At 57.1% G+C, this 11,688-nt stretch overlaps 1 protein-coding gene across 1 annotated transcript in view; it reads left to right on the top strand.

Annotated features, from left to right (window-relative positions):
* DAGLA (diacylglycerol lipase alpha) overlaps nt 1-11,688 on the top strand; it is a 61,893-nt gene that overhangs the window by 15,196 nt on the left and 35,009 nt on the right. The window contains 7 exon segments of the mRNA XM_064656951.1: nt 2,135-2,300; nt 5,918-6,056; nt 7,226-7,437; nt 10,983-11,084; nt 11,540-11,611; nt 11,614-11,657; nt 11,659-11,678. Coding sequence (XP_064513021.1) covers nt 5,962-6,056; nt 7,226-7,437; nt 10,983-11,084; nt 11,540-11,611; nt 11,614-11,657; nt 11,659-11,678 — 545 coding nt within the window. The 5' untranslated portion in view covers nt 2,135-2,300; nt 5,918-5,961.

The following is an 11,688-nucleotide window of genomic DNA, read 5'->3' as shown; positions in this document are numbered from 1 at the left end:
GGGACACTCTGTAGGGATGTCACCACATCCCCCCTTCTCCCTGCGAGGCGAGAACAATTCCCAGATTGTGTGGAACCAACTGGGGAATAGAAAGGGCTTCATTTAAAGCCCTTCAGAACAGCTGGAAGGGGCCCGACGGAGTCGGATCCAGGGCGGAATTGATGATTTCCGGCAAGTCCGGTCGGTGTCCTGTGGGAACAGGAGGGTTCTGTGGGCTGCGGGGGGATGAGCCGGCCCCTATTCCATGTGGGAAGGAAGGACAGGGCATTTCAGCCAGGGAAAGGGATCCCGGGAGCCTCCTGGGGAACTGCAAAGGGCTTTGTCCTGCAGTGGCACCTGCAACCATCCCCTGAGGCCTGGAAATCCCGGATTTTGGGGAATTCTGTAGCCCCCAGCAGTGGAGATGAACGTGTGGCTTGTTTTGAGGGAATCTCTTGGAGCTCTGGAATTTGGGGAGAGGGAGCTGGCAGGGGTGAGGTGGGATTGCTCTGTCGTACCTGGATCGTGGGAAGGTGCCGGAGGGGAAAGGCAGGGAATGAATGTTGGGATAGCAGGGCTTGCTCCATGCAGACGTTCCCAGGGATCCGTCAGAAGGGGGAATAACTCCTGGCAGATCCCATTTCATTGTGGTTTGGGCCTCCCAGCTTTTGCTCTGGACTGCAGGAGGTTGGGAATCCATCAGGGTGGGAATGCTGAGAACATGGAAGCAGGGATGGGGATTTGCAGGGAGTTGTGGATCTGTGGATGCAGGGATGGGGATTTGCAGGGAGTTGTGGATCTGTGGATGCAGGGATGGGGATTTGCAGGGAGTTGTGGATCTGTGGATGCAGGGATGGGGATTTGGAGAGGATTGTGACCCTGTGGATGCAGGGATGGGGATTTGCAGGGAGTTGTGGATGCAGGGCTGGGGATTTGCAGGGAGTTGTGGATCTGTGGATGCAGGGCTGGGGATTTGCAGGGAGTTGTGACCCTGTGGATGCTGGGATGGGGATTTGCTGGGAGTTGTGGATGCAGGGATGGGGATTTGCAGGGAGCTGTGACCCTGTGAATCCAGGGTTGGGGATTTGCAGGGAGTTGTGGATCCAGGGATGGGGATTTGCAGGGAGTTGTGGATCCAGGGATGAGGATTTGCAGGGAGTTGTGACCCTGTGGATGCAGGGCTGGGGATTTGCAGGGAGTTGTGGATGCAGGGCTGGGGATTTGCAGGGAGTTGTGGATCTGTGGATGCAGGAATGGGGTTTTGCAGGGCTGGGGATTTGCAGGGAGTTGTGGATGCAGGGCTGGGGATTTGCAGGGAGTTGTGGATGCAGGGCTGGGATCTGCAGGAGTGGGAGCACTGGGCTGTGTGGGTGCTGCTGTGCCTCGGGAATGTGGGTGATCTGGGAGCTTCCAGCAAATCCTGCTCCTGGATTTGGGTGGTGGGAGTGGGTGACTCCGGGGGTGCTGCCGTGCCGTGGGTGGGCTCCTGCCGTGCAGGATCCAGGCACGGCCCTTTTCCATCGGCTCTTCCCGGTGCACCTTCTCCCGGAGCTCCTTCCAGGTGGGATGGGGGATTGGGCAGGTCTGGGATGTTGCCTCGCTGGAGCCTTTTTCTCCCCTGCTCTTTTCCCCGAGCCTTCCCCTCCGGGCAGGCAGCTCTCCCCTTCCCCCACATCCTGTCGGAGCCCGGAGCGTGTCACAAGGAATTAACGGCTGGAAAGGCCGGGAAGGCTCCTCTGGAACAGTCTCCTTTCTGTGCCCGGGTGGCCCCTCTCTGTGTCCCTTTGTGTCCCATCCAAGTCCCCTCCCCCTGGCCTTTCACTGGAGCCTCCATGGCCTTTCCCAGCGAGGCCCGATGCCATCCCGGAGCTCCCGGCAGCATTCCCGGTTTCTCAGCGGGAGGAGGGAGGAGGCTGGTGCCGCTGGAGCTCGGGAGGGTTTTCCTGCTCTCCCGGCTCCGCATCCCTGACAGCATCGCTGCCGACCCTCCTTCCCACAATCCACACACAATCTCCTCAGAATAGGGATGATGTCACTTCCTTCCAGAGGGTGCCGGGGGTGTGGAACTGGGGGGGAGTCACGACCCCTGGCTCTCGGCATTCCCGGCAATAAATGAGGGAGTTGCTCCGAGGATGATGCCCGGCTCTGTCGGCAGGCGATTCCCACGCCGTCCTTCCCTTTGCCGAGTGGGATTTTCCATGGCTGCACGAGGAGTTGGCTGTTCCTTCCTGAGCCTGTGATGCCCGTCTCCGTGGAATTGCACTTTTCCTGGGAAGCCCTGCCGGGAGAGGAGGATGCTCAGCGGCTGGACCACATGCCATGTAAGATTTCTGCTTCCATAGGTCGTTCCCTGCTCCGAGGGGGTTCCTGGGGCATGTGCTTCCCTGCTTTCGGTGCTGGGAGCTGGGGGGCTGCTTGCGCTGGGATTGGAGATCCCGGGAATTGCTCTCTCCGGCAGTTTTAGGAGCAGGGTGGGGATTTTGCTCGGGGCTGTTTGCACTCTGACCTTCCGCTCCCCTCCCGGTTCCTCTGCTCCATCGCAGCTCCAGCATCCCATCGTGTCATCCCCGGGATCGGCAAGGCTGGGCTGAAGCCGGAGATTCCTCCCACCGAGAGCTTTTCCGGGAGGGTTTTGGTCTCAGGCCTTCCCTCATCTCCCTCCTTTCCAAAGGCCCCAAACCTCGGGGTTTAAATCTGGGAGTCTTTGGGAATCAGTTGGGAACATCCCTGCAGTGCCCTGGGAGCTCTGTGGTGTCACTCCAAAGTGCAGTGACATTCCCACAGGGAGTGTTCCGGTGAGTGACAGGCTGCTCCGCTCCGGCCGTTGCTGTGGATCAGGAATTCCCATTGGATGGCGTTGCCGTCGTCGGTATCCCGGTTCTCCAGCTGGGAGAGGGTGGTGGAAGCTGGGAGAGCACAGCTGGAGAGTTATGGAAGGCAGGATGCAGCCGAGGGATGATGGGAGTGGGGTCTGAGCTGGGCTGGGAGGTGCTGTCCAGAGGCAGGGAGGTGTATCCAGGTTTGCCATATCCAAGATATCCCAGCAGATATCCAGGAAGGAGTCTCCAGAGGGGCAGTTTGAAGGCAGAGCTGGAATGTGCTGATTGTTCAGTGCTAAGGAATTGTGAATCCAAGTGGTGTTGGAATTTCACCTTTGCTTTGTCTGGGGAGTGGAGCGTTTCCAAGGGCTGGGAGTGTGGAGCTGTGGAATCTCCTGGGATCTGGGGAGGTTCCCAGGTTGGAAGGTCTGGTCCAGGGGCTGTGTGTGTCGGCAAAGGGTGGGACACTCTGGATTTGGGAGGTTCTGGAAAGCGGGGGGGGGTGACCACACCCGCTGGCCGGGTTGGATTTAGTGGGACAAGGTGGGAATTGGTGCCATGGTCTGTCCCAGTCCCAACATTTGCAGTACTTGGAATGTTCAAATCAGTTCAAATGCCATCCTGAGCAACCTGGGCTGGTGGGATGTGTCCCTATCCATGGCTGAGAGGTGGAACTGGATCATCCATGAGCTCCCTTCCCATCCCTTCTGCAATTCCAGGAGCAGTTATTATCCATTTGGAAGTACAGCTTTGGAGCAGCCTGGGCACTGCAGGGCATGGAGGGAGCACTCCGGGAGCAGGGTATGGAACTGCCTGGGAAAAAATGGGATTGGAAGAGGAGCAGAGCTGGGATTTGGAATGGGGATGGGTCAGTTGGGAGAGCCTGGAGCACAGCCAAAGTGTGATGATCCCTGGAAGCACAGGAAGGGGACAAGTGGAAGGTGGGACGGGGATTAGGGCTTGGAGAGAGGGACGGGGGTTAGGGAATAGAGGGAGGGATGGGGATTAGGGAATGGAGAAGGGGATGGGAATTAGGGAATGGAGAAGGGGATGGGGATTAGGGAATGGAGAAGGGGATGGGGATTAGGGAATAGAGGGAGGGATGGGAATTAGGGAATGGAGAAGGGGATGGGGATTAGGGAATGGAGAAGGGGATGGGGATTAGGGAATGGAGAAGGGGATGGGGATTAGGGAATGGAGAAGGGGATGGGGATTGGGGAATGGAGAAGGGGATGGGGATTAGGGAATGGAGAAGGGGATGGGGATTAGGGAATGGAGAAGGGGATGGGGATTAGGGAATGGAGAAGGGGATGGGGATTAGGGAATGGAGAAGGGGATGGGCATTAGGGAATGGAGAAGGGGATTAGGGAATGGAGAAGGGGATGGGGATTAGGGAATGGAGAAGGGGATGGGGATTAGGGAATGGAGAAGGGGATGGGGATTAGGGAATGGAGAAGGGGATGGGGATTAGGGAATGGAGAAGGGGATGGGGATTAGGGAATGGAGAAGGGGATGGGGATTAGGGAATGGAGAAGGGGATGGGGATTAGGGAATGGAGAAGGGGATGGGGATTAGGGAATGGAGAAGGGGATGGGGATTAGGGAATGGAGAAGGGGATGAGGATTAGGGAATGGAGAAGGGGATGGGGATTAGGGAATGGAGAAGGGGATGGGGATTAGGGAATGGAGAAGGGGATGAGGATTAGGGAATGGAGGGAGGGAGAGGGATTAGGGAATGGAGGGAGGGAGAGGGATTAGGGAATGGAGGGAGGGAGAGGGATTAGGGAATGGAGGGAGGGAGAGGGATTAGGGAATGGAGGGAGGGACATGGATTAGGGAATGGAGGGAGGGACAAGGATTAGGGAACGGAGAGCAAGACAGGGATTAGGGAGTGGAAAGAGGCATAGGAATTAGGGAATGGAGGGAGGGACAGGGATTAGGGAATGAAGAGAGGGACAGGGATTAGGGAATGGAGGGAGGGACAGGGATTAGGGAATGGAGGGAGGGACAAGGATTAGGACATGGAGAGAGGGACAAGGATTAGGACATGGAGAGAGGGACAGGGATTAGGGAATGAAGAGAGGGACAGGGATTAGGGAACGGAGAGAGGCACATGGAATGGAGGGAGGGCCAGGGCAGATCCCAGAGCCAGGGAAGCACCGGTGCCTTTGGACAGGTGGCAGGACCACGATCCCGGGTTTGGCAGAGCCGGGGAAGGTTCCCGGCTGCGGGCTGTGTGCCGGGCCAGGGAAGCAGGAGGGGGCTAAGCTGTGCTGCAGGAGCCCCTGTGGAGCGGGGCTGGAGCGCTTCCAGCCGGGCTGGTGTGGGCTGGCTGTGCCGGAGGAGGTGGCTGGAGCGCCCGGTGCCGTCTCGTGACTTTCCAGAGCTCCTGTTTCTATTTTTCCAAAGGGTTTGTGAGGCTCTAAAAATAGGAGCACAAACAAAACACGGGCAGAGGAACGGCAGCTCCTGGATCTTCTTCCCCCACCTTGGCTTTGGAGCGCAAAGATGCGGAGCCGGCAGGATGCTCCCGATGGTCCAGGGAAAGAGAGCCTAGGAACTGATATTCCCAGCTGGAAGTGCTATTGGGAGCCAGGCAATATTCCTCAGAGGCTTCCACTGACTCCTAATGGATATTTTGGCTTCCTGAGCTAAGGGAGGGGGGGAATTGTTGGCCAAGGAGAGCCTGGCAGGAGGCGTGTCCGTGGGAAAACACGGCAGGAGGGTTTCTGGGGCTGGAATAACCTGCCCGAAATCCCACTAGCCCAGGTTGCTCCAAGCCCTGTCCCACCTGGCCTGGAGCACTTCCAGGGATGGGTCTGTTGGCCTTTGGGGCTGTGCTTCTGTCCAGGGGCTCAGGAAAAACAATCATGGAATCCTGGAGTTGTTGGGGTTGGCCCTGATGGGATTCCAGGTAATCCCATGAACTGCAGCTGGATGAGTTACCGGCTTCGCCTCATCATTCCCACTCTGCAAATTCCTTCCTCTCCTGGCTCTCTGTGAGAGGGAGGTGCTGGAATAAAACCCGGGAGAACTCCTGGATGCGTCCCCGCGGGCTGTGGGGCTTTCCAGAGGGGGCTGAAGGGGCTCAGCATCATCCTGGGCTCCGTTCTTTTCCAGGAGGTGAGTGTCGTGCCTGCTGAACTTCCCGGGACCCGCCAGCCATGCCAGGGATTGTCGTGTTCCGCCGCCGCTGGTCCGTGGGCAGCGATGACCTGGTTCTGCCAGCCGTCTTCCTCTTCCTCCTGCACACCACCTGGTAAGTGGGAAGGGCACAGGGAGGCTTGGAGTCCTCCCAGGAATTCTTTTGGCTGCCCCCGGCGCGGCTGGAAGCTCTTCCCATGCACCTGGAAGATCCTCTTGGGGGCATCTCTGAGGGACACCAAGACATTCCGGCTCCTGGTTTTTCAGCTGAGCTCTGTCCCAAGTTCTGCCCTAGTTCCAAGTTCTGTCCTAGTCCCAGAGAGCCTGGCCAGAGCTCCCTGTATCCTCCCGTGCCATCCAAGGTTGGAATTTGGGGCTGTGTATCCATACAGGGGCTCAGGAATAACAATCATGGAATCTTGGAATGGGTTGGGTTGGAAGGGACCTTTAAACCTCATCCAGTTCCAGCTCCAACACCTTCTGCTAGCCCAGGTTGCTCCAAGGCCCATCCCACCCGGCCTTGGAAACTTCCAGGGATGGGTCTCTTGGAATTTGGGGTTGTGTTTCTGTCCAGGGGTTCAGGAAAACAATCCTGGAATCCTGGAGTGCTTTGGGTTGGGAGGGACCAGTTCCAATTATCCCACAGGAGGGACACCTCCCACTAGCCCAGGTTGCTCCAGCCCGTCCAACCTGGCCTTGGACACTTCCAGGGATGGGGCAGCCACAGCTCCTGTGGGCGAGGGTGGGAGTGGCAAATCCTGTGTCCAGGCATGGATCTACTGGGATCTGGGGCCATGTTTTTGTACAGAGGAAAAACAATCACGGAGTCCTGGAATGGTTTGGGTTGGAAGGGACCTTAAGGATCATCCAGTTCCCCACCTGCCATGGGCAGGGACACCTCCCACTAGCCCAGGTTGCTCCAGCCCGTCCAGCCTGGCCTGGGGCACTTCCAGGGATGGGCCTACTGAAATCTGGGGCTGTGTTTTTGTCCAGGGGCTCAGGAAAAACAATCTTGGAGTGCTTTGGGTTGGGAGGGACCAGTTCCAATTATCCCCCAGGCAGGGACACCTCCCTCTATCCCAGGTTGCTCCAGCCCGTCCAACCTGGCCTTGGACACTTCCAGGGATGGGGCAGCCACAGCTCCCGTGGGCGAGGGTGGGAGTGGCAAATCCCAGGGGATGATGTGACATGAGGCAGATCCGGGGGAGCAGAATTCCCAGCTGGCCGTGGGAACGGGTGGAGCAGACGGAGCCCCGAGCGGCTTCCCGGCCCTTCTCCCGGCAGGTTCGTGATCCTGTCCGTGGTGCTCTTCGGGCTGGTGTACAACCCCGACGAGACCTGCTCCCTGAACCTGGTGGACCACGGCCGGGGCTACCTGGGCATCCTGCTGAGCTGCATGATCGCCGAGCTGGCCATCATCTGGCTCAGCATGCGCGGCAGCATCCTCTACACCGAGCCCCGCGACTCCATGCAGTACGTCCTCTACGTCCGCCTCGGTGAGCCCCCCGCGCTGCCCGCCCGGCCCCGGGACCCCGGGACCCCCCCTGGTACCCACGGGATCCCTCCCCGAAAATCCAGCTCCTCCCAAAAGGCATCAACCCCCCCCAAAAAAGGGCCGAATTAAGCGCTGTCTCGCCCCCCCCGAATCGGCGCCTCTGTGACCCCAAACCCCTCCAAACACCCTCAGAATTCTTCTCTCCAATACCCCAAAGCCCCCCAAAAATCCGTCTCCTCCCAGAAGTCATAAAATCCCCCCCAAAAAGGCCAAATTAAGCACTTTTTTGCCCCCAAATTGGTACCTTTGTGACCCCAAAACCCCTCCAAACACCCTCAGAATTCCTCCCCAAAAAAAACCATCGCCTCCCAAAAGTCATAAAATCCCCCCCAAAGCCCCAAGTAAAGTGCTTTTTCAGCCCCAAATTGACATCTTTGTGACCCCAAAACCCCTCCAAACGCCCTCAGAATTCTTCTCTCCAAAACCCCAAACCCCCCCAAAAATCCGTCTCCTCCCAGAAGGCATCAACCCCCCCCAAAAAGGCCAAATTAAGCACTTTTTTGCCCCCAAATTGGTGCCTTTGTGACCCCAAAACCCCTCCAAACACCCTCAGAATTCCTCCCCCTCAATACCCCAAACCCCTCCAAAAATCCAGCTCCTCCCAAAAGACATAAAATCCCCCTGAAAGCCCAAAAAAAGGGCCAAATTAAGCGCTTTCTCGCCCCCCGAATCGGTGCCTTTGTGACCCCAAACCCCTCCAAACACCCTCAGAATTCCTTCTCCTCCCAATACCCCAACCCCCCCCAACAAACCATCACCTCCCCAAAAGACATAAAATCCCCCCCAAAGCCCCAGGTAAAGTGCTTTTTCAGCCCCAAATTGGCATCTTTGTGACCCCAAACCCCTCCAAACACCCTCAGAATTCCTCTCTCCAAAACCCCAAAGCCCCCCAAAAATCCGTCTCCTCCCAAAAGGCATAAAATGCCCCCAAAAAAGGCCAAATTAAGCACTTTTTCGCCCCCAATGGGGTGCCTTTGTGACCCCAAAACTCTCGCCAAAGTACCCGCAAAATCTCCTCCCAGAAGACATAAAATCCCCCCTAAAGCCCCAAGTAAAGCACTTTTGTCAGCCCCAAATTGGCGTCTTTGTGACCCCCCCAAACACCTTCAAAATTCCTCCCCAAAAAACCCAAATCCCCCCAAAGGCCCCCAATCCCTCCCCAAAAATCCATCTCCCCCCAAAAGGCATAAAATCCCCCCCAAAAGCCCAAAGAAAGCACTTTTTCAGCCCAAAATCTTTGTGACCCCAAACCCCCCAAACCTCCCTCAGAATTCCTCCCCCCAAAACCTCAACCCCCCCCGAAATACCTCCCCCAAAAATCCATCTCCTCCCAGAAGTCATAAAATCCCCCCCAAAAAGGCCAAATTAAGCACTTTTTTGCCCCCAAATTGGTGCCTTTGTGACCCCAAAACCCCTCCAAACACCCTCAGAATTCCTCCCCAAAAAAACCATCACCTCCCAAAAGACATAAAATTCCCCTGAAAACCTCAAGTAAAGTGGTTTTTCAGCCCCAAATTGGCATCTTTGTGACCCCAAAACCCCTCCAAACACCCTCAGAATTCCTCCCCAAAAAACCATCTCCTCCCAAGTCATAAAATCCCCCCAAAGCCCCAAGTAAAGTGCTTTGTCAGCCCAAAATCGGTGACTTTGTCGAAACACCCTCGAAATTCCTCCCCCAAAAAAACCCAAAACCCCTCCCCAAAACTTCATCTCCTCCCAAAGACATAAAATCCCCCTGAAACCCCAAATAAAGTGATTTTTTCAGCCCCAAATGGGCATCTCTGTGGCCCCAAATTCCCCTGAGGTTTCGGGAGACCCCCAAAACCCTCCCAAAGTGCCCCAAATCCCCCCAATCCCCACAAAACCCCCAAAGTGTCCCAAACTCCCCCAAATCCCTAAAAGGCTCCAAAACCCCCCAGATGCCCCAAAAATCCCAAGCCCCCCAAAGTGCTCCAAATTCCCCAAAACCCCAGAATCCCTGAAACCTCCAACCCCTCCAAATTTCCCCCAATCCCAGTCCCCCATCCAAGAAGAACTAGAGCAGGGAGAGATTATTCCTTGAGTTCTCAGCCAGGGCTGGTTTTTCCCTGTGTGTTTCCCTGTGTTCTGTGGTCTCCCAGCTGCAGGAATTTAATCAGATTTTGCTGCGCCCGGGGAAGGTTTTACGGGAAAAAAACCTTCTGGAAACGCAGATCCAGACAACAACATCTCGTGGCTTTGCATCCCTGCTTTCTGCCGGGTTGTTTTCCCGTGGAATCCAGTAAAAAGCAGGGATGACCTGGCTCGGCAGTTCCAATCTCCCTGCCCAGCTTCCCGGCCTTCCCTAGGGAAGCTGGAAGTTTGTGTTAAACCCGGACTAAACGGGGTGAAGGAGGTGGGGAAATCCAAGGAGATGTTTTCCTGCCTCAAGGAACATCCCCTTTTCTCCCCCAAGCTCCGGGCCGGGATTTGTGCTGGACCGTGGGCCGGTTGTGTCCCTGTTTCCCGGAGGTTGTTGCTCCCGGTGGGAAGTGGGAATGTGACCGGTGCGTGGGCAAGGTCCATGTGACTGTCCCAGTTTAGGGCTGTGCTGGTTGATGCGGAGGAATTCAGGGAATGAACTCCCGCAGGAACCCGGGAATGTCCCGTCCCTGCTCCTGTCCCGCAGCAGGTGCCGGCAGGGGGGAGAAGAGCCGAGCTCAGCAAAGCCTGACTCGGGTTTAAGGCATGGATGGGGACGAGCGGGAGCCGGTTCCAACCCTGGGTCCTTGCCCGGGAAAACTCTTGGAACTGGTTTTTTCCAGGCCTGTGGCAAAACCACTTGTGGAAAGATCCTCGTGGATGAGGAGAGGGGGTGGGATTAGGCGGGCTGGGTGTAGTCTCGGCTCCATCCCAAGGAGTTCCCGAGTGAGTTATTTACCTTCTCCATGCCGAGCGCCCGCTTGTTCTTTGGGATTCTGGGAAGTGGGAGGATGGGCACCCAGGAGCCATTTCCCAGCTTTTTTATTCCAGGGAAAACCACTGTGAATGCCCAGTCTCATGTCCCTTGTCAGAGTCAAACTGAGGAGCCAGGAAGTGATTCCTGAAGGAATGTGTCCTGGGAGCTGTTCCTGGAAGGCTGCAGGGGCGCTGGGAACGGTTCCTAAGTGTGAGAAATCCTGGAAACACGGGACTTCTTTGGGATCTGGGAGCCAGGCCGACCGTCTGAGGTGGTTAAGACCTGGATCCCACAATTCCCGGTGCCTCAGGGAGTCTTTCCAGCAGCGTGGGTGGAATGTGGGTCTGTGAGTCACACCCTGACACAGCCAAGGGCACTGACCTCTCCCTGATCCCGTTTTTTTTTTGGGAGCAGTCACATTTTTGCTTCATTTCCTCGAACATCCCCTTCCAAAGCGTTTTTCTTCCGTGCCGAGTAACTCGTCCTGCGTTCCCTCGCTGGAAAACAGGGAGAGGCATCAATCCTCAGGGAAGCGCCGCCGTTACCCACGGTGGTTCCCTCTCTCCCAGCCATCCTGGTGATCGAGTTCGTCTATGCCATCGTGGGAATCGTGTGGCTGACCCAGTACTACACCTCCTGCAACGACCTCACGGCCAAGAGCGTCACTCTGGGTATGGAGCGGGAATGCCGGGGCGCGTTCCGGCGGATCCGCGGCCGCCATTCCCTCCCGCCGGCCGGGGACGGACGCCTGGGAGCGGATCGGAGCTGTCAATGCTCCCCTTGTCTCCCTGTTTGTTGCTGGAACAGTCGTTCCGTTGGCGCCGAGACAGGGATTCGTGTTCCCGGGGAAAGGGCAGGAGTCTGGAAATCCTGATTTTCCCCTTCAAAATGGCTCCGCTCTTTCCCTGGAGCTCTTTTCCCGCCTCCTAGTGGGAATGTGCTCGTGCTGTAGTCCTGGATATTCCAGGGATGTTCAACAACCCCAGAAAACAGCCGGGAAAACTCATCCGGCTGCGGTTCGGGAGCTTTCCCGGGGGGGTTTCCTTCGGCCGCGGGACAGCCCGGGTGGGTTTGAGGCGGGAAGCGAGGGCCGGAGCGCGCCATTCCCGTGGTTTTCGTTCTGCAGGGATGGTGGTGTGTAACTGGGTGGTGATCCTGAGCGTCTGCATCACCGTGCTCTGCGTCTTCGACCCCACCGGCAGACCTTCGTCAAGCTCCGGGCCACCAAGCGCCGGCAGCGCAACCCTCCGCACCTACAACCTCAGGTGAGGGGCA

Source organism: Pseudopipra pipra, chromosome 6 (assembly GCF_036250125.1).
Source record: "Pseudopipra pipra isolate bDixPip1 chromosome 6, bDixPip1.hap1, whole genome shotgun sequence".
In the NCBI taxonomy this organism is placed as follows: Eukaryota; Metazoa; Chordata; class Aves; order Passeriformes; family Pipridae; genus Pseudopipra; species Pseudopipra pipra.
Note: the sequence above shows the minus strand (reverse complement) of the source record. Positions and strands in the feature narration are given on the sequence as shown.